Below are 24,791 nucleotides of genomic sequence, written 5' to 3'. Positions count from 1 at the left end.
CTATGAAAGAACAACATGCTTAGAAGATCTTTTTATCTTCTTAAAATCCTTTTTTAAGAGTTACTCAAATATCCTACCAAATTACCTCCATTTTTCTACTTCTGATCTTTGACCAGGAGTTTCTGGGCAGAAAAAATTATAGTCTAGATTGTTCCTAAACAACTTATCAGTCCTTTCACATACTGTTCAAATAATTTTCTTTCTGAAACACAAAAATATGTATAATACTTCTGCAGCAGTGTTATACCACGACTGTGATCCTCCAACCCTCCCTATCCCTGCTCCCCCACACCCTATTGTCCGTGTGGGACTTTCAGTTGTCATATGCCTGTCAGCCCAGGCTGCTTATTCTTTGAAGCAGAATGAGATCCTTCTTTGGAATGTGCCCTGTGCACTTGAAAGCTTGCAATTATTTTAAAATGGTTTTAAAGCATCAGAAGAGTATCCTGTTCTGGTATTTAATTCACATACTGCCATGATCCACCAAGTAGAAGGCAATACTACACAGGCAAAAGCAAGGTAGTATGCTTCCACTAGAATAAAGTAAGCAGCATTTTGAGGTATTTATAGATATTGTCCACAAGTCAAAAAACCACTATGTTATTCTAAATTGGCCAATTGAGAGCTAAAGGTCTGAAATTATATCAGAGTTCAAGCTAACAGAGAAAGATGAGGAAATATTTTTTACTTTCTTTCTTAGTAATAATACATGCATGAGAGAATAAGCCTGGCATGCCATAATAATTCTTACCAGGGAGTCGTAAGTCTCTGGTTTTTCTTCTATTTTACCAGCTTTTTTCATTCTGTTCAGTCGTTTCTTTTCTACAGCACCAGTTCGATCAAGGAAGGTGTCATCATCGCTGTCATAAAAATCCTCATCTTCCCAGTTCTTTGATTTCCTTTTCCGGGATACTGGGAAAGGTAAGGGAGAAGGCAAGAAACAAAATGATTTGCATACCACTGAGCAATAAAACAAATTCAAGATAGCAATCTCAAATCCCCAATTTAGGCTTTTAGAACGATCAGAGCATTTGACTAGTCATTCACCTGCTTCTTGCCTCAGCACTCCCCGAGCATCGAGTAGCCTGCAAGCTTCCAGTGCGCACTGTATCATTGCTTCCTTCTTCTTTCCTGAATGGAGAACCTCTGCCACCAGCTGCTTCCCTGATGCATCATCCACAGGCAACCTGTTCAGTTTGAAGGATCAGAGAACAGCTCAGATACAAACAGCTTTTCACAGATGCTACTCAGATATTTTATTTATCACGTTGGCATTGTTCTTTCCCGTTCACTCTAGTCTTTTTTGTTGATTACATATTTTCACTTTTCATTTCATACAGTACCAATCAAAACACAAGCATGGATTTCCTAAAGCATGCAAGTAATTTTGATTTCACTAGTCCAAACAATAATTCTTCCTATATTCATTCCATTGGGAATACAAGAAGTTAAAAGGTTAAATTTCAATCCCCAAATCATTTTAAGCACCAGTATCTTGCATCCATGTGACACCAGTAACAAATATTTTCCATGCTGAAGCAAAGGTTTCTTAAGCAGTACAATCATTGCAATGTTGTACCTATCCATTTGAGACCTATGCTGTTGACTTAATTTCCACCTCATCTTATCCTGTCTTATAAACAAATTACGTTAGTGGCCTCTTGCAGGAACCCATCAAAAACTGCCTTATACCACAAAAGAACTGGAACTGGGTACACAGTAGAATGAATGATTTTTTTTTTCTCTCCCCCATTAGGAATTGAAAGATATTGTCCCCTAGTTTCTTTTCTCTTATTTCAGTTTTACATTTTTCTTAAAACAAGGGGAACTGAAAGAACCTAAACTCTTGCTTTCCCGATTTTCATCGCTAAGGAAAACCAAATGCTGGCAGACCAGAAAGGAGAGCAGACAATGAGCTAGGCACTGATCCTTGAACTTCTGTCTCAGTGTCAGGGCTTAGGTGTAATTCCAGCTGGCCTCCTTGCCAAGTGTGACAAGACAAGTAATTCCTTCAGCTTTTGTTTGTGAATTCAGTGAAGTCAGCTTCTATGTACAAAAGTGAATGGAGATATACATACTTGATCCTGCATAGCCAGCTATTGTGCCCACGATCATCATATTCATATTCTAACTCTTCTCCTAGAGAGGAAAAGAAAGTTGATGTAGTAACCAAAATTGACATAAGCAGGAATAATCTTTACAGCAGAGAACAATGTCACGGTTAAACAAAAGAGATAAAATGCCCTTGTTACATATCAAAGAACTTAATTTTCCGCCTTTTTTTTTTTTTAAGCCATGGGATCTTCACTTGGTATTATGCTCATTTGGTTGTTTTTCACAATCAAGGCTTTTTCAGATCAAAAAAAAAAAAAACCAAAACACTTTAAGTGGCCTGTTCAGGAATATGCAGTTCAAAGAAAAAACAGTCTTGCCTCTGTATGTATTAAAGTAAATTACATTGCAAAATGTCATTACTTCAATCTGCATTCACAGATATTGTTTATCTTGAAGATTAATTTTTCACTTTAGCAAATAAGCAAGTCATCTGTAAGTTTCACTAGCAACCATCGAAAGTTTAGACCAGTTCATTATTGCCTTTTGTCTTTTTATACTTTCCAATTCTATCTCTCAATCATAGCCATCTCCAAACAGAACAGTCTGGAATTGGATGGGTTTGGATTTTTCAGCACAGCTTCAAAGCATGGGTGTGGTTTGAGTGTCACTCAAGAGGAATATAAGGTGCTCTCTACAAATCCCAGTTTAGGAATTAGTAACTAAGTCTCAGATATACAATGGTGAGTTAAGTTTTAATAAAAAAAAAGACACCAAAAAAACCCAACAAAAACACCAAACCACCACCAACACCCCCCCCAACTTGACCAAAAAAATAAAAAGACCTTATACACAATGTAATAGAAAAGTTTAGCTCCCACACCTTAATTCCCAAAGAAAAACATGAGCACAAATGTCACATGTTGCTAAATATAAAAAATTACATTTAATTAAAACCAAAAAAAGAGAAAAAATATACCTTCTCTGTCAAAAAAGCCCTGTAAGGCCTTCCTAGGATCTTTCATATAGAAGGCATCTTGTACATCCTGAAAATCAATAGCAATAGGGTTTTCTTCAACTTCATCCTCCTCAGCATCCTCCCCTAGAAGAAGACATACAAAGTGCAAAAAAAGGTGAAACATTAGAAAGAGAACACCAGTATATTTCAACTTTCGTTAGTTTGAAAGCAGTAGCAGCTACATCATCTTAAAATTATTTCCCTTAACTTGAATATTATTTCTGCATCCAATAAAAAAAATACCCTGCTTCTTTTTTGCTATTAGTTATTCCATCATAAGATACAGTTTTGCAGATGAACATCACTGCAGTTTCAGCACTTTCAAGGCTTTATGTGCTTATACGTTTCCATTGAAAAAAACAACTCAGTTTGTACTGAAAAGCTCATTAATTACAATTTATCTAGCTTCAAGATGTGGACTTCCTGTTTAAATTTAAAGACAGCTATACTGCATAGAAGTCTCAAGCAAATAAATTTCCCCTCTTGGGCAAAAGTGTGGACATTGTCACAGGAACAAAACACACAGCATTAACCTAAACTCTCAGTTTCATGGCCTTTTACAGGCGTAGGTAAATTACATTCTACCTTTTAAAAGGAACTCTAACATACTTCTCACCAGCTGTAAGCTTGCCTTATGACAGCACTCTTCTTCTTAAAAAGAAAAGGATTAATTTGTACTCAAGAATTGGGCTGGAACACTTGGCATCCAGCTGGAATTTCAACCCTAGTATTCACTGAAAACTGGCTTAAAGACCTTCCAGGGTGCATCAGCTGATTTATACATCATCACTTACCCATTCCCCATGAGCAGCTCATATCACTGTTCTGACTCCTCTCACTTCTCTCCTCTTTTTCATCTTCCTCATCAGAGTCCTCTCCCAACATTGTCTTTTCTAATTTTGCTTGCTGCTGTTTACGCAGTGCCTTCAGTTGAGTCACAGTTAGCTCCGACTCAGACTCCTGGTCCTCTTTGGGTCCCTACGTCACAAACAGTAACTTAGCAGAAGTGTTTTTTAAAAGAAAAGAAAGAAGTATTTTCAACACACATGCAGATTATGTACAATAACATAAACAAATCATTATAGCGCTTTTCAAAAAGTGGAATTATTAGACCATTTGTTATGGTTTGCATCCCCAAATATATTAGTTTTAATGCCCTTTCCAAAGTGGGGAAAAAAGAAACAAACGTTACTGTGTACTTGTAGTCAGACCAATCTCAAATATAACTGTACTTTAAAGGCAGAAGGCAAAAATTTCTGTCAGCACCACATGGGAGAATCTGAGGAATGAGCAGCTTCTGAAGCGCGTATAGGGCATGCCAAGTGCTCTCCAAGTTCCTACTAATAAAAGCTCCCCTTGTCACAAAGACATATTAGTGCTTTACTTTCCTGATGCCTCATACTGTCAGAGAGACTTTCCTGACACATCATACTGTCAGAGAAAAATGCCTTTTGCGCTCACTGCACCTTGGCAGAAGCTGCCATGCCTGTTCTCACGCTGACCCCCGGCAGAGCTGCCCTGTGCCCAGTGCACCGGGGCGATGCAGCAGCGCGGGGACCCCACGGCCCTGCTCCGTCCTTCAGCCCCGGACCTCACGGCAGAGCCGGCAGCGGATACCTACACCTGACTACTTTTCCCCAGCAAAACCACCACGGCAGCGCTGGCCTGCTTCCAAAGCATCCAAACCGCCCCACGCCTCAGAAGCGGGCTTCACCCCGAGACGCCAGGGAGATGTAGCTAGAGCCGGGTCAATTCCTGAGCTCGACCCGGGGAAGCCTTTACCACACGACTCACCCGACACACGCCCCGGGGAGCGCGGCGGGGCCGCCCGGGCCCCCACCCACCTGCAGGAGGAAGAGGCGGGAGCTGCCGCCGAAGCGGAGCCCGTGGCCCACCCGCACCCGGCAGTAGGTGCGGGGCGGCACCCGCGCCTTGTTGAGGAAGGTGCCGTGGGTGCTGCCCAGGTCGTACACGTAGAAGCCGGCGGCATCGGCGCCGTCGGGGCCGTCGGGAGAGCAGCCGGCGCCGCGGTACTGCAGCACGGCGTGGTGCCGCGACACCGACGGGTGCTCCAGGGCCACGGCGCAGCCGGGCAGCCGCCCCACCAGGAACCAGCTGCCGCCCTCCAGCCGCACCGAGCCCAGCGCCACGCCGCCCTTCAGCACCTCCAGCCCGTAGCCGGCGCCGGCCGGCGGGTGGCTGCCCCACGGCGGCTCCTCGTAGCGCGGCGCCGCCGGCGCGGCGGCAGGGCGGGAGGGCAGCGGGCTGGGCCCCGGCTCGCCGCCCTCCGCGGCGCGGGGCGCGGGGGGCAGCGGGCGGCTCGGGCGCTTGAAGGCGGCGGGCTCGGCCGCCGCCTCCGTCTCCGAGGCCTCCGCCATCTTCCCGGGTCCGTGCCTAAATAGAGTCCTCCGGGGACGAGCGCCGTTGCGGCTGCAGTACCGGGGTCGGGCGCAGCTCCAGGGGGTCGCGCCACTGCCTCAGCCGCGGCCCACGGTAGCAGCAGGGGTGAGGCAGGGAGGGAGGCAGCGGCAGGGGAGGCGGGAGCGGCGGTGGCGATGGCGATCGATTCCTTCCTCCCGGCGCGAAGGAGCGCTGGTTGCGGGGGAACCGCTTCTGGTGGCGGACCGCGGCCGACTTCCGGCTCGGCGGCCGGGAGCGGAGCGGCGGGGTGCTGCGGGGTACGGCGGGGGGGCTCCGGGCCGGGCGGGCGGGCTTGGTGCTGCCGTGGGGAGCCGCGGGCCGGGGTGAGGGGCCGGGGTACGGGGCAGCCGCGGGCTCGGAGCTGGGCCCGGGGAGGGCGGGCGGCGGCGCCTTGCGGGGGCGGCGGGCGAACCGAGTGCGGCCCCCGGAGTTTCTCCACGCAAATCAGGGTGCGTCGTGGGTCCCGCTCAGCGAGGTGCCGGCGTGGCCTAGGCGGAGCCGCACCAGCCCCTGTTACAAACAGAAATAATGACCGCCTCACGGGTGCGTTTCTTTCTTCTTCCCCCCCTCAGGAGAAGCAGCAATGTAATCTGTTAAATGTCAGCGTTGCGTCCTGATGCCATTGTGGAAACTGCGCTGCGCAGTGAGCGTCAGCTTTCTTGACAGTCATAATTCGCTGTATTCAGAGTGTCATCCCAGCTCCAGTTTCTGTTGCCGCCCAAAGCCTAGCACTTTTCCCTGCGACAAGGCTCCTTTGTAGTACAGTATTTGGTAGCCTTCTCTTGGGATCTGAGGACAGTACGTGACCAGTGTAAAAATGCTGCGATACTGGGGTGAGATCCCGGTTTCATCTAACCAGGCCAATCGCAGCTCCTTTGACCTGCTTCAGCGTGAGTTTCGTACTGTGGAAGTCCAAGATCCTCCATTGCATCAGCCATCTGCAAACAAACCCCGGCCGACCACCATGTTGGACATCCCCTCGGAGCCCTGCAGCCTCACAATTCACACCATTCAGCTCATCCAGCACAACAGGCGGCTGCGCAGCCTGATCGCCATGGCTCAGGCTCAAAACCAGCAGCAAGCGGAGGGCATAAAAACTGAAGACAGCGAACCTCTGCCATCTTGTCCGGCCTCTCCACCTCTCCCTGATGACCTGCTTCCTCTGGATAGCAAAACCCCCAAAATGCCATTTCAGCTGAGGCACAGTGACCCAGAGAGTGATTTCTACAGGTGTGTTGGTATTTCTTTGGGTTAGTTCTTGGCTGAAGGAAAGCTGACTGGTTTTAAATATATATGTAGTTATGGTGATTCCCTTAGGCTGAAGGGTCAAACAGTTGTATGTAAAGTATGAAACAGGCTTCGAAAAGGAAAGATTTAGATTTCTCCCTTATGGATAACATGCACATTGTTTAAAATAAATGTGCTTTTGTTTCCTGTCTATAAAATGTGGATGTGTAGTGCTGATTTCTGTCTTGTTAGTGCTACGCTAAATGTTTGTGAATGGTTTTGCTATCTTCAATGGTCTTTTGACAATTTCGTTATAGGATGTGAAGTCTCTTCTGTTTAGGTTGCTTACTCACAACTAAACTTGCCCTATTGTAACTGAAAATCCAAAAGACACATGACTCGGTTTTGGCTGTTTAGTTGTAGGTTCTGAAAAGATGATTTGATAACATATTTGTAAGATTTCAGTGGCCAAGGACCTGTGGCGTAGTAACTATCACATTTCACCCTGTTTGCGTTATTTGTTGGTCAGAGGTGGTGATGAGTATGGGTGAAGGGAGTTCTTGTCTCTGATACTGGTTCCACCAGCCAAGGGATGGAGAAAATGTAAAGGAAGGTTGCATTGCTTCTACGGCTGCAGCCAATCTTTGATTAAATAGTGTTGCCACCACCTCCCTGTCTACCCCTCTGAATTCACAAGGAGGTGTTGAATTTCTTGCAGGATCTCATGATACTTGGTAGGTTATGTGCATTTAAATTCAGGGATTAATCCTCACTACTATAACTTTCTGTTCTTAGATTAAAGACTGTGCACCAATGAACATGGTGTGGGAGAGGATAATACATTTTAGTTTTTAAAATGGGGAAAATGTGCATCAATAAAATATAATATATCAGTTAAATGCCACTGAGATCTTTAATGGCCTGAGGTTGTATAAAATGCATTTTATTGAAAGATGTTGCTTTTGGTAACATAGTCTCTCTGAACAGTAGAGTGATTCTTTAGTGCTGTTTGTGGAGGAACACCATCATCCTTCTTGGAAGAAATAAGGTAATTAGCCTAGAGGGGTGAAGGGAAATCCAGTCCTGTGAGGATAAAGTCTGAGCCCTGGGACTCCTGCTCTTTCTGGCCCCGTGATTTGTAGAACTGAGCAGTGTTCTGCTCTGCCCTCCCAGTGGCTTCACCTTTAAGTTCAGTTTTCTGTGTCTCTGTCTATGTTTTGGGGGCTGCTTTGTCTTTTTGTTGTCCTTTGTGAGCTTCTGGGGTCCGAGTAAAGAAATGTTATTTAGCAGTCAACCACATGGGGGAGTTTAAGGACTAGATTGTAAAAACTGGATAGACAATTTTGAAATGAAATGTTTTGTGGCTGACAGAGAGTGGATTTATAATGAGCTGCAGTGTAGACTAGAATTTAATTGTGTGCTTGCTAAACCAAACACATTGATGCTTTTCCAGGAGGAAAGCTTTGAGTTTGTTGTTGCATGTTTGTTCTTAACTGTTTTAAGACACATAAATTAAGAATACCAACTGCTGTTATAGTAGTAAAAATAAAGTTATATGATTTGCCGACGCTTGTTCTTAGTGTGTAAAAACTATTTAAGGAAGACCATTCTTCCCCTTGATAAAACATGGTAGTGCTTAATTTTATGCTGCCTTCTGAAGTGCCATTGTCAGAGTTACGGTATTCGACTAAATTCATATTTTAATTCCATTTTCTTTGGCAGTAACCTGGGTCTGAGAAGCGGTGTATAGGTATAGGAAGAAAGGAAGATAAGAGTGGCCAGCCTGAATCAGACCACAAGTTTCTTTATTGTAGTCATGTCCTCTTCTGTTTCCTTATTAATTTTCATCCTTTAACCTCAGACCCTTGTCTTTTATTTTGTTATTCCCTGGATTCATTTTGGTTTTCCTCCCCTCTGCCCCGCCTCATACCTGTAACCCCTACCTCCTCGTCCCTTTTGATCTGAGGAAGAGGCAGAACCTAATTTACTGCTATTCCTCAATTGTTTTGGTCTTTTCAACCCCCCAAAATCTGTACCACCAGCAGTTTCAATCACGACGCTATTCCCCGCCTCCATTTTTCCGGACTGTTTATAAATATGTTGAAACAAACCTTGATTCTGGTACAGATCCTTGAGGGAAGACCTGGGCTCCACAGTGGATATCTCTTATGTACTTTCTTGTTGATGGATTTGGAGGAGTCTAGTAGGTTTGTGAAGCAGATTTTCCATTTACAAAAGCTGTCTGGACTCTTTATGAGTGTATCATATTTACCCATGTGTCCTCTAATTCTGTTCTTATAATGCCTTTGAATTTCCCCGATGCACCAGAATATATCGGGCTTCCCAGCCTGCAGTTCTTCACATCTTCTTTTCTGAAGCTATTAAAAGAAAATGTTTTCACGTTTTCTGTCCTCATGGGCCAAGGCAGTTTAAAGCAAGAGGTGACTCACCACAGCTATTCAGCTATTTCATCCTTGAATTCCTTTAGTATTCCTGGATGAATTACCATCTGGTCCTGGTGATTTGCAACTGTTGATGTTACAGTTCTTGGAATACACAATAAGGAATTAACGTTTGTTTTGGTTGGTATAGAAACAGAAGGTAAGCTTAAAGCATAATTGATGAAGAATAAGTAAGGGAACTGTAGACTTGAAACTACCATTTGAACAGGAGGCTCTTACCATAATACGGCTGCTAGCTTTTCCTTCTTCTCTGTTCAGCTTCCTCCAATTAGCATGGATCTGTTGTCAAAAGAAACGTAACCTGCTCATTATGTGCCTCTTCAGATGCTTTTTCTTTTGTGTGCGTGGTTGGTTTCTTAACAGATTTCTCTGCCATTCTCTCATTTGCGTTCCTGGCCACATCGAATGTGTGCTTTGCATTGGAAGATAATCTGTGCATGAAACTGGGAGCTTGCAATGGGAAGATGGTTCCTGGCAGAAGGGCTTCTAGTTGAGAAATGTCTGTACAGACATAGGGAAGCACATGTCAGTGGGATAGCAGGTTTAATGTTGGGAAGGATTTGGAGCAGTGGAGATTAGAGCAGGCAGAACATACTTCCCCTGCTGGGCTAAGCACTTTGGCTTAGCCCCTAAACTGTCCAGTCTTCTGGGTTGGGCCACTGGGACCCGATTTATTTTCCAAACGTTATCTATTATCTCTTGCCCTTATCTTTTGAACAGTTTCTTTTTATACCTGTGCAGCCTTCTGTAGACATAGCAGAGGTATTTAAAAAGAGGCTTACTCAGGGCGAGGTGGAAAGAGGCCCTTTTCCAAAAGGAAAAAACTTTCTGGTTTGAGTTAGTGCGCTGTGTACTTTGATGCACTCTCTGACTAGTATAATCTTGTTTTTCCAATGTTCTCCTTTATTTTACTGTTTTGGGGAAAATGGCTGTGAAGCGACCTTGTTGCACCTCATTTGGTAGAAATTCAACTCCACAATGTAATGTTTCATAAAATTGATGTGTTCATAGGAAAAACAATCCCTCCCTCCATCTGCTGCTAGCTTATGCTCACCTAGGAGGGAGCAGAGCACTTCAATTCATTACTGCAGTTGAGTGAACCTCGGCTGTCGATCTTGTACTGACTTAGCCCAAACACTTTCCCCTGAAGACAGTTGCACAGGAAATGAACCACGAGATCTCCTTCCCTCTAAGAGAAACAGCCTTACAGGAGAGGAGCTTGGATGAATGGATTGTGGTGCCTTTGGGGAATGTCTTGCTGACACAGAAAATGGTCCTTTTGTGAGTTCTGAAACCTTAGGAATCCTGAAAATAAGCCTGTTTGGTATAAATGGACACTTTTCTTCTGTGAAGTTCTGCATGTTGCAGGTTTGCTGGCAGCAGCGGGAGAAGGCTGGGCTTTGGGTCTGATGAATTCGTGGCTTGGCAGGTAGATTTCTGTCTGGAACATCATGTAGTGTTGGTGACCTATATGTAAAAATATAGATCCTATTGGAAATACAGAATTGAAGAGCGACAAGTTGGCCAGCATTTGTGATAAATTTCATACTATATATTCTGTAGAGATGATCATGTCCAAGTCACAGGCCTAACTGCCAGTTTTGTTAATCTCTGGTGACAGAATTTTAGGGATTAAAGCACTCTTGTTTACTTGCAGCCATATGACCCTGGTAATATGTTAAATACGTTTGGCTTTGGATAGTTGCTGGATGGGGAGCCTTTCAGGAAAGCAGTAAGTGCTGCAGAGGGTGGCATTCTGCATAATGATAGTATCTGGAAGGGTGCTTTTGTAGGTGCTAGGTATTTGGACGAGATCTAAGACCAAGGCTCTTTAGCTATGATCGTCATGGAAAAGAAGTTTGCTGGTCCTTTTTGGGAAGGCTTGATGTTAGATAACTGCTCTCAACTTAAAGGTGTCTATATGGCTGTTTTTGTTTATGTGCATTCTTATCAGACAGTACCTGAAAGTTAAAGCAGATGAAGGAAAAAAAGGTATTTTCTCGTTTGTTGGTTTCCATTAACATCTACAACAATATTTCAATTTTTGCTGTCTAATCAGGCTTTTAATAATCTTCCTCTATTGCTTATTGTGGGAAACAGGAAAACAAGAGAAGGAAAAATAAGAAAAACAAACCAAAATTGATTTACCTTACCAAGAACAAGAGGTGGGGATTTGGATTTGAGTACAGTACCTTAAATTTCTTTTCTCTCTGTCTTTAACTGATTAGATTTCAAGTTGATTATATCCCTTTCAGCATAGTGACCTAGCTGCATTTTAATGCTGGCAATTAGTTTCTTTTCCTCTAGGAGTTTAAAAGAGACATAACGTTCTCTGCTGCTTCTGAGCAGTGATATGCATTGCTGAATGGTTGTTGTGCTCTACTTTACAAGTGGCTGAGTAACCTGCTTGGGCTTGCCAAATTCTGTGTCTAGTGTAAGTTTGTCCATAGTGTTTTGAGTGAGTGGCAGAGCGTCAATAATGGCTCTTTATTTGTCTCCGTATTAATAGTAGTCTGGTGTCTGGTGTTTTTGAAGATACTGTCAACTGATGGCTGCTGGACAGCTAGGTGTGTCCTTTATATGTGTTAAAAAAGAAGATATTCTTTTTTATAGGCATAAATTTTGATGGTTGTTTTCTGGTTGGTTTTGTTCAATGGCTGTTTTTTTTCTGTTGTAACCTCCTAGTCCCAGTGTTGTATGAGACATATGGCTGTTTGTGAACTTCAGAAATCTGTCACTGGGAGGTGGAGGGGGGAGTGAGAGAGGTGTAAAAACAGTATGGGTGACACTTGGTTTATAAGGAAACTGATGATCTTTTAATTCATCTTGTCAGAGCGCCTGCTGTCTTCTTTACAAAGTAGTTACATAATTGAGTAGGAATTGGGATGTGAGTCATTTTTTGCAGCAATTAATAACTGGGATGAATCCATGACCTGAGATCTACATGCTGTTCTTAATATCCCCTTAAAAATGCCATCATCTGCAGCTTTCAGTATAGTGTGATCCCCCCCTTTATCTGAATAATCAGAAAGCGCTGAGCTGGTGTTCTCGAAAATGAATGATTTTGGTCCTGACAGCTCTAAGGTTAACCTTCCATTTTCACTCCCCTGAAATGTTATCTTTTTTTACTGCTGTGTTTCAGTGGTTTTCTATGGTTTGCTTCTCAGGATCAGGGGGAGCTGAGGCTCTGTGACCCAGCGTCTTAGTGAGACTGAATGGTACCTAATGCACGCGTTGGAGAGACAGAGTAGCGAGAATTTTATCAAGGCATCAGTGCTGTCTGTGTACTGTTTAATCCGGTCTTGTTACTGGAAAGAGTGTGTGGTGGTATGCGAGTAATGTAGGGTGAGAGCGAGGCGAATCTCAGGGTGGGCTGCGGAAGATGTTGGGAGAAATTGATCAGAAACAAATGAAGGGTGAAATTGTTAGCTTAATTCTGCCATTGGTGCTGAATGAAGTGTAAAAAAGTATATAAATACCATACTTAGCAGAAAGGAAATTTGATTTTTTGACATCAGCATTTGAAGACCGTGTTACTGATACGAGCAAACACATCGCATGCATTTAATTGTGAGTTGAGAAATCTGGTAGAAATATATTTACCTTTCAGAGGCCTTGCCTTATCTCATCCTGTCTTTTTCCTATGGGGAATTTCTATTTGTTAATTCATCTCGATGAAAAATTCGGTTGCCTGTCTGTAAATGAATGATGTTTGAAGTGCTCCTGTCAGTTGTTCTCCATCTCCTCCATCCTGCGTGGTCACTCCTTCCCGCTTAGCAACACCGAGAAGAGAGGTCTCAAACCCAAGGCCAGGCAATGCTGCTCTACGGCAGAACCTCTCCAGGCTCCTCCCAGGGCCTGGTGTTCACTTTTTAGGTTGCATATGGGGACACTTCTTTTAGTGTCATGCTTAGTGACTACTGGAAATGAGGGCAGGGAAATGGTCTTTTTGGCTACAGTGTAACTTTATGAAATGTATGTGTATCCTGTTCCTTGCTTTTTATGTGTGTCTTTTGCATTGTAAATTCAGATCTTGTCTATCCCAGAAGCCTTTGTATCTGACTATTAGGCCTGTGACATCAGAGATAATAAGGAAGAGAAATGTAATTAACTGAGAGGGGAAATGATTTGCATTCATGTTATTTAAAATGCTTTATTTTGTTTGTGTCAAGGACCCATTTAATTCACATCTCCAGGAGAAAAGCTCTTGGGTGGGAAGGGAGTTGCTTAAGGGTTCAGAAGATTTGCATCCCACATTCATGAATCACCCAAGGAATCTTGTGGCATTAGAAGGGAAAATGAGAATTGGCAGTGCTGATTTGGAGGGAGGGGAAGAAGGGAAAGCAGATAAACCCTTGCTAGGTAGTGTTCATATGTAATGGAGAAGCTGTGGAGAACCCCAGACAATCTGCCTTCCCTTTGTACATCACCTATGACAGTATCTCTTCAACTGATACATTCCTTTCAGGTTTTGGAAGTGTGGTATTTTTGTCTTTTCTGGTTTTTAGAGGAAAAGGGGAGCCAGTGACTGAGCTGAGTTGGTCCTCCTGCCGGCAGCTTCTCTACCAGTCAATGGCCACCATCCTGGCTCACACAGGCTTTGAGTGTGCCAATGAAAGTGTCCTGGAGACCCTGACAGACATCGCCCACGAGTACTGCTTGAAGTTCACCAAACTGCTGCGCTTTGCTGTGGATCGAGAAGCTCGACTTGGGCACACCCCTTTCCCTGATGTCATGGAGCAGGTCTTCCATGAAGTGGGCATTGGCAGCGTGCTCTCGCTGCAGAAGTTCTGGCAACACCGTATTAAGGATTATCACAGCTACATGCTTCAGGTGAGAAGAGCATTAGGGACCTGACAGCACCAAGAAATGAACCCCCAGTACAATTGCTTATTCCTGTACCAAGTACTGGGTCTTACTGAGGTAAAATCAGATTAGAAAATCTCTTGAGTGTGGAGGTGAGTCATCAAGGAAAAGAGAAACATGATTTTTTTGACTGGAAGACAGAGCCCCTTATTTGTGTCCCTACTGAGGCTAGGAATGCTCTACTGATGGTTTGTCTGGGTTTAAGAGGAGGCCTTCAGCTCTTGAATGGCCCAGACAAAAATATCAAGTAGTCGTAAAATCAGTATTGACTGATTAACTGAATTTTCTGCTTTAATGGGATATTCGGCTGCTTATTGTTCCAGAAAACAAGTAAGCAGACAAACAAAAATTCCTGGGCTGTACAATGGCTTGTGCTTGCGTAAGCAAGGGGTGACTTGCTTAAGCTTTAGGAGTATAGGATACTATTGTGCTGATCTGAGGTGTCACACAGGCTACCTTCCACTCTAGAGGGAACTGTGCTTCTGTGGAGAAAGAAGAGGAATTATTAAATTCCTTGGAATAAGAGGTATCATCTAAACGTAGGTTGTAAGAATAAGGGTATGGTTTCTCTTGGTCCAGGTATTCTGTGAAATTAAACATATGCATTTTGTTTGAATGATATAAGACTGCCTGTTGTGGACTTAGAGAAATGCAAGGATTTGAAGTGGGAATTTTACTCCTACTCATCAAAAACCACGACTTGAATCAAGTAGGTAGCCTGTGACCAAAGGCAAAACCTGCCATCCCTTCCTCCTTGTCACGTTACCTGAGTGCCAGCTGACTCATCTTGGAGCAGCTACCTTGTGCTCCTTCTTTTCCCAGGGTTGGCACCTCATGGCTTACAGAGGCAGTATAAATCAGAGACACCTGTAAGTGCATGTAGTATGTAAATTGTGATGGAGTCTGAGGTTTGTGCATAAAAATAACATCATCAAGATCTGTCTTCATTAAAAACATTTTTGTTCAAAAAACCAGTTCTGTTCATTTTTGTTCAAATGTTTTTGTTCAGATGTCTCCTTTTGGAATTTGGGTTTTCTGCATCATTCTGCTGATGCAGTTCACTGTCATCCTGCAGCCGGTCATTGTCTTATTTGTTCTGTTCATTATGCAGGGCTGAAATCCATAGTAGCCTCTGTATTTGGAAGTATATCTAGAAGAGGGAAATAGGCTTTGCTATTCTTTTTCCTTCTTGCTTCTGCTGTTAAAAAGCCTTGGACTTTTCCTCAGCACAGTTCACTGACTGTTGGGATTCAGTGTTATAAACAAGCATTTGTTAGAAGCAGATGAAATCTGAAATTTTTAATTTAATTGCTTACAGTTGTTAAGTTTCTAGAAGTACAGGGTAGTTTTAAATCTCATTCCTGTATTTGTTTCAATTCTCTGACGGGAGAAAACTTCTGTGTTTTTTGCTGTGAATCTGACAGAAGGCACCCAGGCTTTGCCCAGTGTTGACTATAGAGCTGATGAATATCTGAGCTGCTTGTTTTGTAATGCTGGAGTAAGTTTGTTACTGGCGGATGGGGGACAGTCTTATAGATAAAACCAAAGAGTAAGACTGACACACTTTGCTTTTGTTTCATGCTCTGTTTAAATTTCTGGGCCTTGTCATCTCTGTCTGTGAAATAAAGATGCTCATATTTATCAAGCAGATGTGTTAATGGATTAAACCTCTTATTAAAGTCCCTTGTTACAGGACAGAAGGTGTTCTTAAAGGGGAAAAAAAGTCTTTCCTGTGTAGGTGGTAATCTGTTTACTTGTTCATTCAGGTCAGATGTTAATAATATTCTGGGAACAGAGCGCACTGCAATGTAATTGCCATCAGAATCTCTGAAGTCACTCTGACCTTTCTGGCCTCTTTTTTCACCCCCGCTGATCTTTGACAGGTTAGCAAGCAGCTCTCTGAAGAATATGAGAAGATTGTCAACCCTGAAAAGGCAGCAGAAGACACAAAGCCTGTGAAGATTAAGGAGGAACCTGTTAGTGATATTACTTTCCCCATAAGTGAGGAGCTGGAAGGAGATCTGGCTTCTGGTGACCAGTCTTTGCCCGTTGGAGTCCTTGGAGCTCAAAGTGAGCGCTTCTCTGCCAATTTGGAAGTAGAAGCTTCCCCGCAGACTTCAGGTAGGGGTTTCTTGCTACTCCTGGAAACAGTCCATCAGCAGTTCCATGTGATCTTGTTTCCATTTTTAATAGCAGATCCCAATGTGAGGAAGGAGAGGGAGAAGACATTTTTAAGTTTTAGTAAAAAGATTTGGATGGGAGGGAAACCCTTGCTTGCGTTCTAAATACAAAACCAAAGAATCAAAGGTATCAATTACTGGGATTTATTAAATTTTACTCCATTTGTGGACCCTGTAGAACACAAATGCTTTATATGGTGTTTCTTTTTAGGGGATGGTTAAAATTCTTGGCTTTCTTATGGGTGTGAGGTAGATTGTTTTTCTACAGTGATGGCCCAAGGGCTTTATTGTTGTTTTTTGAGCTAGGGTATTTTCTGCAGATGTGAGTACCAGGGTTTTTTTCCCAGTCTAATATAACAAAGACAAAAATAACTTTTGGGTTTATATATTTGTATATATTTTAGTTTAAAAGAGACTAGAGTTTTATCCTTATTTCTAATAAGGAGAGTACTGGATATTTTTTTTTCCTTTTTTTTTTCTGGGTAGTTTTGGATTCTTGTCCAGAGATTCATGTTACTGAGGAGTGGAAGGCCATGTTCCTTGTGACTGGAGTAAATTCAAGACCCTATATAGTTTAGGCACTGAATGAGTTATGGAAGTACTAACGATACTTGGTGCAGTCCTCCATATTCAGAAGTCACCCTGGTAGTGACAATCATTGTTTTATGAAAGCTTATCAGTGACTTATGTGAAATGGGCTCATGGGAGTCTCTCCTATTCTAGCATCTCTACCCCAAAGCCTGCTGTAGTTAGCTGAGGCCGTGGAAAGTGAAATGGTGAATGAAGTAGTGGGGCCATGGAGGCTGCACTCCTTTCCTCAAGTGTCATCCCTTGATGTTGGCATTGAAGCACACTGGTGGTCAGCATGGGAGAATCTGCTACTGCTGTGCCTTTTCTATATCTATATACAAGTTTTATTCTGTGTACCGTTTAATAGTCCTAAAGTTTCTGGAAGATGAGGAAGACATTCTTCTCCCAAAGAAAGCCAGTTTTGATTTTTGTGTAGAACCTTCTGAACTCTGGAAATCCCTGCAATAATAACTGTTTCACTTAAAAATCTGGTTAAAAAACAATGAAGCCTGTCGTCCTATTAACCCTAAACTACGTAGCATATTTAGTGAGGTTAGAGTATATCTCTGAGTCCATTAGATTTTTTTTTTTAAATAGCACATTCTGAGTTTTAAAAAAGCACAAATCCATCTGATGTTTTTCTGAAAGCTCATATTGTTTTCCATAGTACCTCTAAAATGCGAAGTGCTCACATTTTTGTGGGAGAGGGAACAGCAGACTCCTCTGGCCCATCTGGGGTTGCGAGTGATTCATCTGGAAAGCTTTGTATTAGCATCTGCCACTTGAGACCCAGAGGTTAGCATGCTAGCTGTATATTAAATGCCTCTTGCCTCTCTGATACCGCATTGATGTTTTCTAATTAAAAATACAAGTGCTCTGTTCCTCCCTGAAAATCCCTCTTCACTTCACAAGGGCCTTTAGAAATCTCATCACTGTGAGAAGTCCCAGTCTAGAGCTGGGCAGCCTAGAGAGCATAATATCATAAGGAATGAGAAAAAGCTGCTGCAGTTAGGACACCACCATCTCGAAAATACAAGTGTGAGGCCTGTAGAGAGGGCAGCAAGGCTTCAGTGTCTGAGGGCAAAACTCTCGTTACAGCCTTCTGTGTTCTGCTTGTGTTTCTGCTTATGCCTGGCATTGTGGTTGTGGGCTAGCTGCTTAATTTCATTGCAGTTGGGGAAATGGAGGCAAAATTGAGGACCTTGTTCCTCCACCCAGCAGGATAACATGAGGATTAGCTCATTTGTAAAGTACTTTGAAGTTAAAGTGCTTTGAAGATGAAATGTCCTGTGCCAATGCTTAAGTACTTTTAGTCATTAGTGACACTCTCAATGACAGGTGATAGAGCTGAAAGGAATAAGGCTGAGCAATGAAGAGCAATTGATGAAGGAAAGACACAGTTAACTTTTGTGAGCATCTTTGATTATTGTGTAGACTGGAACTGCAACTCTGTAAAACTGATAGTATTTTAATGATGTGTCCATTGTTGTTGAGAGGGATAACATAAAAAGGACTTTTCATTAAGGCAACTGGATACCAGCAAGCACTTTCATTCTGGCTTGCTGTCTAACTGCTGAGCTAACGTAGGCTGTGTTACCACAAAGGTCTCCTAAACCCTGGTTTGGGCTAAGCTGCAGTAGGGAATAGTAGTAGGTTTGACTCAGTACAAGAGGTTTGGTTGTACTTTCAATCTGTAGCCAAGCTCCTTGAGATACAAGGTTTGGAAAACTTATTAAAACTGGTTTCCTAGGTTTTTTATTTTCCATATGAATTTAACCCCACACAAGAAGGACCAGATTTAAAAGTGAGACGATTTCAGGCTTTGTTCAGTTCTGGGCTGTTTATGCCCATCTCAGCAAGGAGCCCAATTAGTGTATTTTTAATAGGATTTTTGTCTCTCTTAAAACTGTAAATAAGCAGAAATAATGCAATCTATAATTACTGCTCTTGGGGAGAAAAACATTTGCTGTTTTCAAGAAATATGGTTTCATAATCTTGTACAGAATATACTCAATCTGCTCAGATTGCACACTAGTCCAAAAGTTTAAAAAAAAAGGGGGTGGGGGTAGCTGTTTCTCAGCAGGGTGTCTGTGAGGTTGAGCCAAGAGAGTTTCTTTCCATTCTGCTGAAGGATCGGATGAGACCTGCGGGTGTTGAGTACAAGGAGGTAGGCAGTCGGGTGGCTGACTGCAGCTCTGATGTCCCTGCATTTCAGTGCTGGAAGTGGTATTTGAGACTATTCATCTACTACTCCTCTGCCCCCTCACTTCACCTTCCCTGCAGAAGTCCAGTATGTCTGACAGCTTAAAGGAGGTTGCTGACGTTTCAAGGACCTCATCATCATGAATGAGTTCTGCACTGCCTCTAAGTCCTGCTTATGCAGGGTCTAGTTCATGTGCTGTTGGTGTACTCATTGCTGCCGAGACACTCCTTCTGGAGAGTGATGTGGGCTCTTTAAGTTGTTGTTTCTCATGGAGGAAACCATGTGGAGGATTGCTGTGAAAGGATAGCATCATATTTTTTTAGAGCGGCAATTACTGGGCTATTAAAAAAAAAGCCAACAGATTTTTTATTTATTTATTGTTTCACAGTGCTTGGTGTGTTTTGTTTGTTTTCCCCCCAGCCTAGTTCACCTGTAGCTTTGTTTTTGCTCCTTCTTCACCAGTGCTGCTGTCCCATCTGCATGCCGTTTGTAATTTGTCTTTTTACTGAGTTATTACTGTGTGCTTTTTCTTTCTCTAGGGGCTGAGGTGAATGCTTCCCCACTCTGGAACTTGGCACAGGTGAAAATGGAGCCACAGGAAAATGAGGAGGCTAATGTACATGGCCACGGGGTCCTAGGCAGCGATGTCTTTGAGGAACCGATGTCAGGCATGAGCGAAGCTGGGATGCCACAGAGCCCCAATGGCTCTGAGAGCAGCTATGGTTCTCATTCTGCTGACAGTCTGATGGGATCCTCGCCTGTCTTCAACCAGCGCTGCAAGAAAAAGATGAAGAAGATGTGAAAAGAGGCAGTCTTTTTATTTAGTCCTGATGGTATGTAATAGACTTGAAACAAACTAAGAGTACTGTGATGGGTATGATGCATAAACAGGGCTGGCCCTGGTGTATGAGGGACCTTGCATAAAATTATTATGAGAGGTTTGGTGTGTAGTGCACTTCCGCTCCCCTCTTTGCTGGCTTCTATACTCCATCCTGACTCATGAGATTGAAGATTACCCTATACATTTCATGGTGGCGTGGCTTGCATTGGCAGATTAATGACGGTTACCTGTGGAAAGTAGTTGTGAGGAGATTTACTAAGTCATAGTGTCATTGAATAATTTGGGTTGAAGGGACCTCTTGACGTTTGTAGTCCAGCCCCCTGCCTGAAGCACAGCCAATTTGAGTGGGTTGCTCAGGGCCTTGTCCATTTGAGTTTTGAGTGTTTCCAAGGATGGTGATGCCAAATCTCTTTGGGCAACATTTTCCCATTTTTGACTAGCCTCATAGTAAGAAAAAAAGATATTCTTGCATCTAGTCGGAATTTCCCATTTCCAGCTTGTGTTCATTGCCTCTTGTTCTGTCACTGTTCATCTCCGAGAAGAGTCTTGACTTCTCTAACTTGACTTCGTTAAGTGGTTGTATACAATGAGATCTCTCTTTAGCCTTTTCTCTTCTTAAGTGTGAAGAAACCAAGCTCCCTGAGCATCTCCTTGTATGTCCTGTGCTCCAGCCGCCTAACCAGCTTTGTGGCCTTCCACTGAAATTGCTGCAGTGCCCTTCTTCTAAGGGGGAGCACAAAAGTGGATGCAATCCTCCAGGTATGGTCTCACAAGCACTGAATAGAGAGAAATAATAATTTCCCTCGATGTGCTGGCTACATGCTTGTTGACTGTTGTGGGCAACAAGACAGTCTTAAGGCAGGGTATTTCACTGCTTGGGGAACCATTGCTGGTTATGATGACCTAGCAAAGATGCTGTAGAGTGGCCTCAGAGTGCCATCAGCCAGCTCCTTCAGTGCCTTCAGATGCATCCTGTCTGGTTCCATGGGCTTACGTATGTCCAGTTGGCTTAAGTTCTTGCTAACTCCATCTTCCTCTACTGTAGGTAATGCTTTATTCCCACATGCTCTGCTAGAAGACCCAGCGACCTGGCAGGCCTGAAGGCAGATCTTATCAGTGAAAACAGGCAAAAAAGGTGTTGAGTACATCAGCCTCAAAGTACAAAGAGCATCCTTTGTCACCAGATTGCCTGCATTGTTGAACAGTAAACCTATGTTTTCTTTAACCTTTCTTTTGCTTCCAGTGTACTTAAAGAAGCTCTTCACGTTTCTTACCAGTTTCAACTCCAGCTGAGCTTTGGCTTTCCTAACTGTCCCTGCATGCTTGGGCTGTTTCTCTGTATCCCTTCTGGCCAGCCCATCCTCACTTCCACCTCTGTGTACTTTTTCCTTTGTGTTTGAGCTCAGTCAGGAGTTCTTGATTATCTGTGCTGGCCTTCTGTCATGCCTGCTTTACTTTCTGCTCGTCAGAAAGGACTGTTCTCCTTTGAGAAAGCTGTCTTTGAAGATAAGGCACCACACTTGGGCCCCTTTGGAGTCCAGGGCAGTCCCTCATGAGATCCTGCCAAGACATTCCTTGAATAAACCAAAATATGTTGCCGTAAAGGTCCAAGGCTCTGTCTTGTACACGTTTCTCTGGATTTTAAATGCCACAATTCCATGTCTGCTGCAGCCAAGACCTTCACATTCTCCACCAATTCTTCCTTATTAGAAACAAGTCCAGCAGAGCTTCTTCCCTAGTTGATTTCTTGATCACCTGGTCAGGGGAGTTGATGTGGTTTTCTGGAGAGAATGAAGCAGCTTTTACTATTGGTGTGAGCCAGTACTGGCAATGCAAACTTTTCCTTTGCTCTCGTTGCATTGAGTGCAGCACCTTCAGGCTGGCTGAGGTTTCGTATTCAAAGTTGTTATCTTGACAACTTCGTCTGAAACAGAATCTATTTTACTGCTTGCTTTTATGGCTCAGCTGACTGATGGCATTTTTTTTGTTCTGCACAATCCTCAGTTGATCAACTCAGTCTTTAACTTGATTCAGTGAGTATCTCTCTCAAAAAAGCTAGAATGAACATGAATCAAGAATGAACAGCCGCTTAAACTGGCTTTATACCTGTAACCCACTGGGGTGTTTGAGGGAGATTTACCAAACCTCCCATTTATCCTTACAATTGCAAGTTTATCTTTTGAAAGAATGAGCTCCAGGCATAGTATTTTTGTTTCTGTATAACATGCCTAGCCTTAATTCTTTTTTCCTAACTGTATTTCTCTTCCACTTTATAGAAGTGGAAGGCAAACATAAAATTCCTCAGCGTCTAATAAGAATGTGTGACCACAGGCTTTTATGGACATTGGAGTTGAAATTGTCCATCAGTTTTAAAGGTTTCTCCTGGGGGTAAATTCTAGCTATTTGAAGCCTAGTCAGTGGTAGAAGAGCGTACCAGTGTATCAGGAGATCTTTATTTTGATTCCCTCTGAGTCACCATTAGGCAAGCTGCAATGTCCCTGTTCTCTCAGCTGTAAAAGAAGAATATAGTATTTGCCTCTTAGAAGTGTGTTTGAGATTTAGTTACTATTCAGAAAAGGCACCGTGATCATTCAGAGAGTGTTGTGAGAATTGTGAGCTTTTCCATTTCAGTAGGACTGTTGCTGGCTGGAGAATGCTTACATGGACACTGAAATGTTACAGACCTATATGATACTGGTTTTAAGCAAAACTGCTTATCATGAAGAAGTACAGCACAACTGTGCTGTTCAACTGCCCAGGTGCAAGGAAGGCATTTGGGGTGGTATCTTCTCACTCAGCTTTAGATGTCTGCATCTAAATTTGTTCCTCTGGGCCCCATTTGCAGCTGAAGAGGAATAGTCATTCTTAGGTCACTGTTCATCTGGCCTTGAAGTAGAAGTATAAAGCAGGTCAGAGTCAGATGAATGGAATTTTTAGAGATGTCTTTTTCCTTTGTGTGCCCATAAAGTGAGTTCAAATTGGCTACCTCAGCTGAAGACATCCACACCATCAATATCCGAGTTAAGTGACCTGACTTTAGCCCTTCCTGTATGGGAATCAGAGGAGACTTCCTCCTGCTGGGTCAGTGCTTTTTCTTTTCTACACATTTAGTAGAAGTTGCCATTCAAATGGTAGTACAGGGCTAAAAGCAGACTGCCCATCTTACCTAAACCAGCAGATCCAGTGTTCTCCACAACACACAGAATGTGCTAGGCTGGGGCCTCAAGGCTCAGCCTGATTTGGGCCTTGCATCTTTGATACTGTGTGAGAACACCTGTTGTTGGGCCTTTGTCCATAGATGCTTTGCCAAACTGTTTTAGTAAAGTATTCTTGAGGCTGGGGCACCTATGCAAAGTCCCTTGCACTATTTTCAGGAGCTAGAGGACAGAGTGACTGCTGCCAGCATCGCTTGCTCATTTGCAAGAGTTCAAGTGGGCTAAAAATGAAAATCTGGTGTTCTCCAGCGCTTTGGTTACGCCTCCTAAGCATCAATCTTAAGTGCTGTCTTTATATTGCTGACGTACAGATGTTCTGTCTTACTTTTAATTGTGTTTTTTTATTTCACGTCCCTTTTCCACACCCGTTTCACACTGTAACACACACTGTGCAATAAGCCAAGCCTGAGTGCTTCAAGTATATTTAAATACAGTGGAAATTCACCCTACTTTGATTCAGTTGTGTCGTTGCAGTGTAAGAGGGAAGTGTTATTGATTCTCTTTGGGATGCATGTTTATGCAGAGATGAGAAATGCATTGGCATCGCTTGTACATTTAAAAATGATGGCAGAGTAAAATCTGTACCTCCTGTTTCCCCATTATGCTAAGTGTTGCTTCTGACATTTGTGTGCTTGACGTTTCCTTTGATGCATGTGGAAGCTTTACCTTCTGGGCGAGCCCTTCCCCTCTGAATGTTTACGGTCCTTAGATTTACAGTGGTGTTCATCATGCATGAAATAGTGAAATTTCAAATCTAGCTTGCCAAGTCAGATACAGACAATATGCTCTTTTGATGAATCAAATAAGATTTTAGTAGGTGTTAATGCAGCCTTGGGCAACTAGTGAGGAGTTCATTGACCATGTAATCCCCAAATTTTAAGCCACAGTGAGATTATGCAGTGGGTTGGAATGAAGCTCTGCTCTCACAGTTGTTTTTTGCTGGTTGCTGGTAAAGCGTTCTGCCGACTCACCTGCTTCAGTAGTCTGCAGTTTTGTTGGTTCTTTCATCTTTCTCCCTTCTCTTTCCAAAGGTGGGTGGATGGCAAATTGGAATATTGAGTATTGACCACGTCCATATCCAGTAGCGTTGATGTCTTTAGTGATATATTTTGCCATGATTGAAATTGGTGGGAACTTGGATACCAATTTGGAGAGCAAGATCTGTGAATTACTTGGCTTTTGAAGTGTTTTGCATGGGAATCATACAGGATTGTAGTTGAGAGAGCACTGTGTATCATATTCCTTTTTCCCTCTAGCAATACCTTTTTATTCCTTTTGAAGAGTTTTGCCTGATATCCAACAAAGTTCACTGTATAAACGGCAGTGTAACAACTTTAGTATACAGCTGTATGTCAGACTGTGCTACCTAGTGATTTAATTCCAAGACCATCCATGCTAATTTGAATATGCATAATGCTGTGCAGAAGAAAGAGATGTTTCCTGCATAGAAATTTACAATTTAAAAAGAAAACAGGAAAATAAGATCAGGTAGGGTAGGTGAGGCCAATCTGATTATGTGCTTGATTCTGAGACTAATGCACATGTTATGTGTGAAGGATGTTTTACTTAAAATGTTTTTGTACATACATGTGAATGAAATATGTAACTTTGCTTGTGTTTATATGGAACAAAATTGATTGTAAGTATTTCAGGGTTGTTTCTTTTCCTTGCTCTCCTGGAGAGAGTTTCTTTGTAATTTCTAAGAAAATAAAATTTAAAAAATTATTCAGAAATAA

The 24,791-nt window shown here is 42.9% G+C and overlaps 2 protein-coding genes across 5 annotated transcripts in view; one reads left to right on the top strand and one right to left on the bottom strand.

Moving 5' to 3' along the window:
- SLC4A1AP (solute carrier family 4 member 1 adaptor protein) overlaps positions 1–5,627 on the bottom strand; it is a 17,361-nt gene extending 11,734 nt beyond the window's left edge. Inside the window, exons 1-6 of the mRNA XM_072856716.1 lie at positions 4,915–5,627; positions 3,865–4,048; positions 3,032–3,154; positions 2,079–2,139; positions 1,048–1,187; positions 752–912 (exon numbers count right to left, since the gene is read on the bottom strand). Of these exons, the coding sequence (XP_072712817.1) occupies positions 752–912; positions 1,048–1,187; positions 2,079–2,139; positions 3,032–3,154; positions 3,865–4,048; positions 4,915–5,448 (1,203 nt within the window). The 5' untranslated portion in view covers positions 5,449–5,627. The remainder of the gene's footprint in view (positions 1–751; positions 913–1,047; positions 1,188–2,078; positions 2,140–3,031; positions 3,155–3,864; positions 4,049–4,914) is intronic.
- SUPT7L (SPT7 like, STAGA complex subunit gamma) lies at positions 5,325–24,791 on the top strand. Of its 4 annotated transcripts, none has more exons than XM_072856719.1 (5): positions 5,325–5,456; positions 6,064–6,721; positions 13,689–14,013; positions 15,930–16,167; positions 19,539–24,791. In XM_072856719.1, the coding sequence occupies exons 2-5, from the start codon at positions 6,309–6,311 to the stop codon at positions 19,799–19,801; spliced, it is 1,239 nt and encodes a 412-aa protein (XP_072712820.1). In that variant the 5' UTR covers positions 5,325–5,456; positions 6,064–6,308; the 3' UTR covers positions 19,802–24,791. The 4 variants fall into 4 exon arrangements, with proteins under 4 accessions (XP_072712820.1, XP_072712819.1, XP_072712818.1 ...); XM_072856718.1 differs by having other exon boundaries at positions 5,431–5,563; XM_072856717.1 differs by lacking the exon at positions 5,325–5,456 and adding an exon at positions 5,691–5,748.

The sequence above is a fragment of the Ciconia boyciana genome, chromosome 3 (assembly GCF_034638445.1).
Source record: "Ciconia boyciana chromosome 3, ASM3463844v1, whole genome shotgun sequence".
NCBI lineage: Eukaryota > Metazoa > Chordata > Aves > Ciconiiformes > Ciconiidae > Ciconia > Ciconia boyciana.
Note: the sequence above shows the minus strand (reverse complement) of the source record. Positions and strands in the feature narration are given on the sequence as shown.

Excerpts from the sequence above, each read along its gene's own strand:
- SUPT7L (XM_072856719.1), top strand. The coding sequence starts at position 6,309 with ATGCTGCGATACTGGGGTGAGATCCCGGTTTCATCTAACCAGGCCAAT. Across the intron at positions 6,722-13,688 it reads CCAGAGAGTGATTTCTACAG|AGGAAAAGGGGAGCCAGTGA; the intron begins GTGTGTTGGTAT and ends TCTGGTTTTTAG. Across the intron at positions 14,014-15,929 it reads ATCACAGCTACATGCTTCAG|GTTAGCAAGCAGCTCTCTGA; the intron begins GTGAGAAGAGCA and ends GATCTTTGACAG.